Here is an 11,039-nt window from a genome sequence, read left to right on the forward strand (position 1 = left end):
ACTAATTCCAATAAGGTCTAGTTTACCCTTCGGGTTGGAAGGTCAGATGGCAGTCGCTTTCGTAAAAACTAGTACCTACGCCAAATCTTGGGATTAGTTGGCAAAGCAGACCCCGTCCCCATGAGCCGTGGCAAATGCCGGAATAACGCAAGGATGATGATGAGGGTAGATTGTTGTATACGAGAATATTAAATACCTGAAGAGGTGTAAGTCGATTTGTATGTATTTCAGAAGCCAACTTCTGGTCTTATACAGGAATACGCCGCGCACGTGCGGGTTAGAGCGTCGGGTTAATTCCGTCGCCGCTAATTGACTTCTAAACGGCTAAGTAACGCCGCAGTGCCCTCCGATTGAGCTGTCCCGAATTACCCTGTATGTTTGAATTACGCGCTAAAATTAGACGCCATTGTTTGTCTCAGGTAATAATGGGAAAAGCGTCGAGCATGTCGCAGAATGCAAAATCTGAAAAGAAAAGAAAATATACGGTGAATGGGCCATTTTTTCAAAGTTGTCCACCCCACTTTTTTGTAACATGGGTATTTTTTACGCGATTCATACTCAGAATCGCGAGGTCTTTCGATCCTGATAGGAGAAAAAAAATGTAAAAGAATTCCATACATTTTTTCGAACCTTCCATTCCGTTACCGCCATACAAAATGTATGAAAAAATGGTAACGGAATGGAAAAAAACCTTGGGACAATTTTTTTCTCCTATTAGAATTGAAAGAGCTCGCGATTCTGAGTGGAAACCACCTAAAAATGACCAAATCAAAAAAAAAAGTGGGGTGAATAACTGTTCCAAACTCTTTGCAGAATTGAAATATGTAGTATAGATTTTTCCTGTCAATTTGGCATATATGTTTTTTTTTTTAGTTATAAATTGTCATTGATTGTGTTTGGTTTTGTAATCTCATAATATTTATTAAATATACATTTAAAAGGTAAACAGCAGTTATCATTCGTAATTAGTTCCATACAGTCCATCTCCGTCTTTTTCATTGGTCCTTCGAGCCGGATATTCAGTGCCTATTTAGTTTCTGACAGTTCCGTTTACGTGTTTACATTTCATTTTGTTTCATTGTTTACATTCATATATTCACGTAGTTCTCATCGTATGATCACCCGTAGCAAAAGTAAAATAATGTCGGCTAATCCCGACGCCGTTTTAGCACCTCCACAGCCTCACAGCTCTGTTCCGCAAGGCGACAGGGCACCTAGCGTTCATTCGGCGCAAAGCAAAAGCAAATCTTCTCGTTCTTCGGCGACCGTAAAAGCACAAAAAGCTGCAGCTGAAGCGATCGCTCTGCGCCGCCGCCTGGAACGAGAGCAGCAGCTCGCCGCCCACGAGCGCGACCGTGAGCAGGCGCTCGCCGCGCGGGAGCGCGAACGAGAACTTCAACTTGCGGAGCTGCAACGGCAGGTCGAAGAGTGTGAGCTGCAAGCTGAACTCCAAGCTATTGATGCCGAGGCAGGGAGTAGCTGCGCAGGTCGTAGCCATTCAGATCAGGTGAGCGTGAATAGAACAAAAAAATGGGTTGAAAACCATCCATTCAATGACAATTGTGGTGATAGGGACATGGACATTCCGTTCAATGACAATTGTGGTGATAGGGACATCCCTGCAGTAGGATGCGAACCTCTCTCAGGTCCATCTCCCGGCCATACGGTACCACCACCGATGATGGCCACTCGGGTACCTGCATTCCCTATGAACCTCCTTAATCGTCAATCGGAACCGGCAGTAGGATGCGAACCTCTTTTAGGTCCATCTCCCGGCCATACGGTACAATCACCGATGGCCACTCGGGTATCTGCATTCCCTATTAACCCCCTTCATCGTCAATCAGAACCGGTAAATGCCACCAAAGCGTCCGAGGCGGCCGGCTATATGCCCCCGCTCTTCCCCACGGAGCTTGGCCAACCTGTTCTCCTGCAAGCGGTAGCCGACACCGCGGCCGCAGCGAAGGCTCTCGCTTCAGCTTCCAGTGTAAAGAAACTGGAATTACCTCAATTTTTTGGTAACACGCTGCAATGGTTACAATTCAAACGTATATATAACGTAACTAAAAATAACTTTTCTCCTCTAGACAACATAAATCGGCTCCACAATGCGCTCCGCGGCCCCGCCCGGGACGCCGTCGCGGCGCTGCTGATGTCCACGGAGGACCCGGAGGAGGTGATGCGCGCTCTCGAGGACAACTTCGCCCGCCCCGAGCTCATCGTCTACAAAGAGGTCAATTCTTTAAAAAACCTTCCTCGCCTGGGAAACGACTTGAAAGAACTAGGAGTACTGTCGAATAAGGTACGCAATTCTATTTCTACAATCAAATTATTAAACCATTTAGAGTACTTGTACTCTCCTGAGCTATATCACGCCGTTTTAGGGAAACTAAACCCTACAATGAAAATTCGGTGGACAGACTTCGCCACGCTTGATGCCACAGGGCGTCCTAAGCTCGAAATATTGTCTGATTTTTTAAAACGCGAGTTCGATCAACATATTCGTTTCGGCTTGTCACCAGAGTTTATTGCTACACAACCGCAATATGTCGCTGAAAAAACACATAAGCGCGAAATCATTCACAATATTTTTACGCAATCAAAGTCGTCATCGAAAGTCAAACATATTAAAAAAGAAATATGCGCATTTTGTGATAATGATCACGATATAAAAGATTGTTCAAAATTCAATTCTTTATCTGTTGATGAACGATGGCAGTGGTTACGTGAAGCCAAAGTTTGCTATAGGTGTTTAAAGGCTAGTCCACACCAGTGGAATACGTGTCGGGTGAGGCCGTGCGGCGTTGACGGCTGCCCACTTCGTCACAACGCGCTTCTTCATAAACAATTGTCAGCGGCTCCACTAGTCAACGTTATTCACGCCCAGGAAACCAACAATAACCCCACGTCATCTCACCAACCTACCGACGAAAAGGTAATAGTGTCTACTACCTCTACCGGCACACAAAAGTCAAATGCAAAAGTAGCTCCCTGTTCCCGAGCTCACTTAAAGATCTTACCTGTCACTGTCACGGGGCCTGCCGGGTCCTGTAACGTCTACGCGTTCCTTGATGACGGTAGTACTGCTAGTCTCATAGATTCCAGCATTGCCACGCGTATAGGAGCGACTGGGCCAAAACAGACCATAACGGTAAACGGTGTGTGCCAACTCCAATGTGAGGCTACTATATCATACGTAGATTTTCAAATTAAAGGTAGGTACACAAATGAGACCTTTTCAGTGAGAAATGCTCGATGCGTGGATTCTTTAGGTTTGCGGACGCAGTCACTCAAACGTGAAGCGCTTGAATCCTTTTCACATTTGACTGACTTAGTCGACGTTCTAACATACGAAAGCGCTACACCGACTGTTTTAATAGGCGCCGAACATTGGTACTTATCAATCGCTCGTGCTGTTTGTGTCGGCGGTATTAACGAGCCAGCCGCCTGTTTAACAGCACTAGGATGGACTTTGTACGGCGTTGTCTCTAGTAAGACCAAGTTAGTTGAATTTATTAATTACACACACACAGAAATAAATAATGATGAAAACTTGGAGTCTCTAATCAAAGAACAATACAAACTAGACTCTATAGGAATCACAAAAACGGAAACATTGCATAGCAAACTAGACCAGCGCGCAGTCGACATTTTGGAAGCAACTTCCATACGACTGCCCACTGGTCGATTTGAAGTAGGCATGCCTTGGCGTGACGGTATACAGCGTGTTCCTGATAGTTACCCACAGGCGATGTCACGTTTTTTAAGTTTGGAGCGGCGCATGTGCAAAGAGCTCGATTTTGCTAAGTCATATAATACATTTATTAACAATATGATAACAAAAGGTTACGCCGAGGAATGTACACCAGAGACCTACTACGCGCAGTACAATAACAAATCTGACAACATTCGCCTCTACCTTCCTCATTTCGGTGTTTACCACCCTCAAAAACAAAAGGTTCGTGTAGTCCATGACGCAGCAGCCAAGAATGAAGGAGTCAGCCTGAACTCCTTATTGCTATCAGGTCCTGATCTTCTTCAACCTCTGCTGAAAGTCCTGTTTCGCTTTAGGGAATGTCGTGTGGGAATAACCGCAGATATTAAAGAGATGTTTCCCCAAGTGCGAGTAAGAGAGCAAGATAGGGACGCTCTTCGATTTCTGTGGAGACCTGATAAAACGATCGCTATTAAGGAGTACAGAATGACGTCTGTCATCTTCGGCGCCTGCTGTAGCCCCTTTATCGCGCAATTTATAAAAAACAAAAACGCTCTTGAACATGCCGATTTATACCCGCTAGCTGTGGACGCCATTTTGTTCAACCACTACATGGATGACTATATTGACTCTCAAGATGGCGTCGACGAAGCGGCTCAGTTAGCGGCAGACATTGTTACCGTGCACAATGCTGCTTGTTTCGAGATGCGAGGATGGATTTCTAACGCGCCAGAGGCCCTAAAACTTGTCCCCGAGGACCTTAGAGCTACTCAGCCGTTAGAAATCGATCTTGGGGAATCCGCCAACAGCATCCGAGCCCTAGGCATAGCATGGAACCCTACTTTAGACATGTTAGGTTTTCGCACAGGTTTACTTGAAACCGTTCCTAGTTCACTAACAAAACGAAAAGTTCTGTCACATGTCATGCGCGTGTACGACCCATTGGGTCTTTTAGGTCCTATAGTTATAAAGGGACGAATTTTGTTCCAACAGACTTGGAGATCTAACATTGATTGGGACACCGAACTCCCACAGACCGAATCATCTAAGTGGTTTGAATGGTTCCAAGAACTTTTAAAAGTTTCTTCGTTGAAGATCCCGCGTTGGTATTCAAAAATAAAAGGCTCGGAACCTTCATATCGAGAACTGCATGTTTTTGCGGATGCGAGTGAGCTTGCCTACGCCTGTGTCGCATATTGGCGCTTAGTGTACCCTGACGGCAGCATCGAGCTCATTCTCATCGCAAGTAAAACGAGGGTCTCCCCACTTAAACCTATATCTATCCCGCGATTGGAGTTACAAGCCGCTTTGATAGCTTCTCGATTAGCACTCGTTATCAAGGACAGCCATCGTAAAAAACCAACACGTACATATTTTTGGACCGATTCGATGACTGTCCTCCAATGGTTGCGTAGTGATGCACGAGCGTTTAAGCCTTTTGTTGCCCACCGCCTAGGTGAAATATTAGAAAATTCTGCTGTCAAAGACTGGCACTGGGTACCGACAGACTTAAATGTGGCTGATGACGCAACTAGACTTCGTCCAATTATTCTAACCCTTTCACATCGGTGGTTTTTTGGCCCATCATTTCTTTTAAAGTCCCCCGAGGACTGGCCCACAGAGCCACTTAATGTCACATCGAACCTCGAAGAACTTAAATGCCAACCAATTGAGTCGGTGGCGGTAACTTCAGTTAATGGCGTTTTGCCAAATCCGGTCACAGCAAATCTAGAATATTTTAATGACTGGCTCCGGTTATTACGTGCCACAGCCCGGGTACATCAAGCTGTGGCAATTTTCGGCAACATTTTGGCCTCAATTAGAAATTCTAAAGTAAAAAATGGAGCGGTTCCTTCTCGCTCGCGTTGTTCATCAACGTCCACCACTCACACACCTTTGAACGCAGACCTAATAAAAGCCGCTGAAAGGCATATTTTGCAACGGATTCAACTGGATAGCTTTTCCGAAGAGTTCCACTGTATTATCAACTCGAAACCGATTCCTTCAAATAGCCGTCTCACCAAACTATCACCCTCTCTGGGAGAAGATAATTTAATTCACTTGGCTGGAAGGATAAAAGCGGTAGAAGATATTGACCCAGAAACACGATCTCCTATATTACTAGATGGTCGTCACCCGATCGCACGGTTGTTAGTACAATTATATCACAGACGAGCAGGGCACGCCAACAATGAATACGTCATTAATGACATAAGACAAAGATTCTGGCTTCTGAGGCTTCGAGATACAGTCAGATCAGTCGCTCATAAATGCTTGTTTTGCAAGATTCGCAAATCGAAGCCTATGAACCCCGCCACTGGAGACCTGCCACCTCAAAGGCTCGCACACCACCAGAGGGCATTCACCTTTACCGGCTTAGATTATTTCGGCCCTGTCAATGTCACAGTGGGTCGCCGCCATGAAAAACGTTATGTAGCCCTTTATACATGTCTCACAACACGGGCATTACACCTGGAATTGGTACACAGCCGTTCATCTGACTCTGCCATAATGAGCTTGAGGCGTTTTATTGCCCGAAGAGGTATCCCTAATACAATTTACTCAGACAACGGGACCGCCTTCGTTGGAGCAGACCGCATCCTACGCCAATTCTACTCAGATGGTATGAAAGAAGAAGCAGCGACTAGAGGAATCAGGTGGAGTTTTATCCCCGCAGCTGCACCTTCGTTTGGAGGATGCTGGGAGCGTTTGGTAAGAACAGTAAAAGTGGCGCTGAAAGCAACGCTTAACGAAAGGTTCCCTAAAGAGGAGACATTGATGACGTTACTAATGGAAGCCGAAGCGATTGCAAATTCTCGCCCACTAACACATGTGTCTACAGACCCAGAGGATCCTACGGCCCTTACGCCTTTCCATTTCCTGATTGGAAGCCCTTCTAATCAAACACTGCCATCTGCCTTAGAAGACCGTGACCTTTTCGGACGCTTGGAGTGGAAAAAGGCAATCAGGTTATCAGACCACTTTTGGAAGCGCTGGGTGCGTGAGGTATTGCCAACAATGCAAACGCGAGTAAACGTAAAGGGAGATCGTGGGCAAGAACTACAAATAGGAGATGTGGTGATAATAGTGGACGAATCACTACCTCGCGGAACATGGCCAAAAGGAAGGATAACGAATATGTTTCCCGGAAAAGATGGCGTAAACAGGGTGGTGGACGTTGCAACCGCTGGGGGTACGTTACGCCGTCCCCTCAAAAAGTTGATTAGAATAACCTAAGACTAAGACTGACATTAGTAAGTAGGTTATTTAAGATTTAGGTTAGTTGGTGCATAGCTGCACGAGGGGCAGGATGTTCCAAACTCTTTGCAGAATTGAAATATGTAGTATAGATTTTTCCTGTCAATTTGGCATATATGTTTTTTTTTTTAGTTATAAATTGTCATTGATTGTGTTTGGTTTTGTAATCTCATAATATTTATTAAATATACATTTAAAAGGTAAACAGCAGTTATCATTCGTAATTAGTTCCATACAGTCCATCTCCGTCTTTTTCAATAACTTTGAAAAAATGGCCCAGGTGATAACGGGAAAAGCGTCGAGCACGTCCAAGATGCAAAATCTGAAAAGAAAATAATACGGTAAATATTTATTCATAATCAAATAAATACAAACGTGAAGCATGTGACAGATGCTTCGTCAAAACAGATGTAACCCGCCTGAGAATCGTCACGTAGGTAGGTACTTATTTTACATTACTAATCAAAAAACACAATATCTGCAACAAGCTTCACCAAAACACAGAAAACAACAAAGAATAGAAGAAAATAACAAAATTTTCATTTTTGGCACAAGCTTTTATCGCCGACTGTACCTTTCTGTCAACAGTCATCTACTGCTCTCCGAGACGTTTCTAAAAAACCCTTACTCGATGGGGATACGACGTTTCATGACAGAGTTTCTATTACCACCATTCTGCTGCATCATCAGATCAGCTCCATGATACCATAATATTGCATTGTCACGTGATTTACATACTTATGTGTGCGAAATTTCAGCTCAATCGGAAACCGGGGAGTGGGTCAAATTTAGCTTCTACGTTTTGACCCAAACTACTTAAAAAAGATTGACATCACAAAAAATATTCACAACATCGACCGGTAAAGGTTCTCTTGATTCTTTGGAAACGGATGAGAAAATTGTATTTTATTTACAAGAGTACAAATAATTTTATACAAATTTTACCTACTTGATGCCACAAATATTAATAATCGAATATCTGTGCTTGATCTGTGCTGGCTGGTAGAGTTGGCCTTTAAATAATAATTTTTGAACAATACCTAAATGTTAATAAATGTATCTATTGGATTCGGTATGATGTTTTACTATACTGTATCTGCCTACCTGTGAGTCTCTCTTCATTCATTCATTGCCCTATAATCGCTTCTCTAAACCGTAAGACCAATCCACTGTTTATTCAGCCACCCGTTTTATTCACATCAACCGCTGAAATATCTAAACAAACCACACTATAAAAAACACCCACGACACATTTAAAAAGTTCCAGTCCATTGATGCTCTTCTTAAGGAAACTTACTAATTAAAATGACTGCAACGCGCAATGGATGAGGAGTCTTTCTTTTGACACTGTAACGGTGCTCTTACAAGGGAAACACAATTCCAAGCAATTTCCGTATCATTGCCGCGTTTGCTCCATAGTTAGTTCGTGCGTATGGAACAAACGCGGCAATGGTATGTAGATGGCTTGAAATGGTATTGCCCGTGTAAGAACATCTTAAAGGATCATTCAGACGGCGTGGAAATGGAAACTCGCATGCGATTTTAAACACGTTGCGAACCATTGGAGTTAGAGATTGTTACATTTGGCCTTGCAAATGCCGCATTGTAAAATCTCGCAATGGTCTCCTACCGTCTGGATCAGCCTTTAGTAAGAGGGAATTATTAGGAAAATGTGCTATTTTAATGTTTACTAATTAAATTTGTTTCCTAGCATTGGTGTTGTGAATAGAACATCGGTGTCTAATGATAATAAATAAAGGTTTGGCGTTGAGGGAAATAAATTGACGATTAGCGGAAAAAAGGGAAATAGTCGTTTGTGACTTTAAGGAAACGTCCATTTAAGACATAGTATATGTATACAATTAGTAGGTACCAGTGGCGGCTGGTGAAAATTTCTGCTAGGTAACACCAAAGCAAAAAGAAACCTACCTTAACATTAGGTACTTTACTAGTAATCAATTTTAGGCAAGCCGGCGGAAATCGGCTTGTATGGACCAGCCGCTGCTGGTAGGTACACCTTCCTATTTAGGTTGTACTTATTATAATATTTCCTATATAATTGTTAGGATGTCGCCGTCGACGGATACGTCTGGAAGGACATCATACTTGCTATATAGAGGAATAAGGTAAGGGAAGAGGTTGTAACTCCATACATGAGTAAATGTGAGTTATTGTAGTGACATCTAGCGACAATCACTTGTCTTGAACCGAATAATTGATCATTTAAGTCATAGGGTCCGTTTTGTAATGACATTGTTAGATAATTTAGATTTGTAGAATACTAACCATATATTTAAGTTGTTTATTATTATGTAATTGCGTACTAACAACAATGATCTCAGTTGGTCCTTTAAATAAATGAATTGAATTGAATTGTTAACTAAGCAATATACCTATTCACCTTTTTTCTTTTTTCTTAGCTCGTTTCGTTTCACGTAATGCATGTGTGTTTTGTTTTGTTGTTTTAAGTGTCCTAAACGGATTTGAAAACGGTTTTATAGTTTTACAGCCGCTGTAAATAATAAACCGGCCAAGAGCGTGTCGGGCCACGCTCAGTGTAGGGTTCCGTAGTTTTCTCAAAAACTACTGAACCTATCAAGTTCAAAATAATTTTTCTAGAAATTCTTTATAAAGTTCTACTTTTGTGATTTTATTCATATTTTTTAAACTTATGGTTCAAAAGTTAGAGGGTGGACGCACTTTTTTTTCCTTTAGGAGCGATTATTTCCGAAAATATTAATATTATAAAAAAACGATATTAGTAAACCCTTATTCATTTTTTAATACCTATCCAACAATATATAACACAATGGGGTTGGAATGAAAAAAAATATCAGCTCCCACTTTACATGTAGGGGGGGTACCCTAATAAAACATTTTTTTCCATTTTTTATTTTTGAACTTTGTTGGCGTGATTGATATACATATTGGTACCAAATTTCAGCTTTCTAGTGCTAACAGTTACTGAGATTATCCGCGGACGGACGGACGGACGGACGGACGGACGGACGGACGGACGGACGGACGGACGGACGGACGGACGGACAGACAGACATGGCGAAACTATAAGGGTTTCTAGTTGACCACGGAACCCTAAAAAATGAAGGTATTGTTAAAATAAAATCGGGCATGTGAATTTCTGAGAGTCACGTTACCATTGCTTGCAGAGTGCGAGCGTGGCGCGTAAGTGTACCGGTAGACTGGGGTTACTACGATTCGTGATCGATTTTTAAAGAATAGGGAGATGAGTTTTGAACGCGGATTTATACAATGTTGACATGCTTAAGGGGCTCCACAAGGTCTTCATCCATTTTTGACAAGTTTTGAGTTGAAAACTCCAAAATTTGCATTGCAGATATAATTATAAGACCAACGGCCTTCAGTTCTTCAATATTTTATCTCTATTTGTGAGAGCCCATATTAAAAAAAAACTCTTTTTTTATCTTTTTAAACAGGATCTAAAAACAGTTTTATTGCAATTTGATTTTAGTGAAGGGTATTAAATACATGAAATCGACATGTTTGGATTTACTTTTGACTATTCTAAAAAAACAAGAGAGATTTTAATTTTAAATTAATCAAAACAAATGTTATTACCAAATAACCAGTTTTTGACCCTAAAATTGTTCAATTTTGATCCAAATATCACAGAAACAATGAGCTGTGAGTGAAGGAATATGGTTTCTAAAGCCTATCATACAGCATCATCTTTATACTATTTTGTATAAAGATGATGCTGTATGATAGGCTTTAGAAACCATCATAATATCATTGGATTCAAATCGAAGGTCATTGGCTCAGGGAACGCCCTTAACAGGAATATATAATGAAAACCTTTAGAACCGAAATCATTTTAGAGCAAAATAGAACATGCCATCATATGACTTGCAAGACATAGATTTTATTGTTTTGTACATTCAGGCAGTATTTGTAAGTGCGATGTTGTTTTATCATTTTTCAATTCCCATATATTTCAAATACGGAATACACATTAAATTAAACATAATCACACATACATCAGTCTTAGTATCTAAAAATTCACTTACAAACTAAACTATCCAAAAAA

The 11,039-nt window shown here is 41.8% G+C and overlaps 1 protein-coding gene across 1 annotated transcript; it reads left to right on the top strand.

The window, feature by feature from the left end:
- The first annotated feature begins 1,755 nt into the window (after nucleotides 1-1,755).
- LOC125238203 lies at nucleotides 1,756-9,090 on the top strand. The gene is made up of 3 exons (XM_048145476.1): nucleotides 1,756-2,302; nucleotides 4,709-5,398; nucleotides 9,040-9,090. Exons 1-3 carry the CDS (start codon nucleotides 1,796-1,798, stop codon nucleotides 9,088-9,090), a joined length of 1,248 nt encoding a protein of 415 aa, XP_048001433.1. The 5' UTR covers nucleotides 1,756-1,795.
- Nucleotides 9,091-11,039: the final 1,949 nt, after the last annotated feature.

The sequence above is a fragment of the Leguminivora glycinivorella genome, chromosome 23 (assembly GCF_023078275.1).
Source record: "Leguminivora glycinivorella isolate SPB_JAAS2020 chromosome 23, LegGlyc_1.1, whole genome shotgun sequence".
NCBI classification, from domain to species: Eukaryota; Metazoa; Arthropoda; class Insecta; order Lepidoptera; family Tortricidae; genus Leguminivora; species Leguminivora glycinivorella.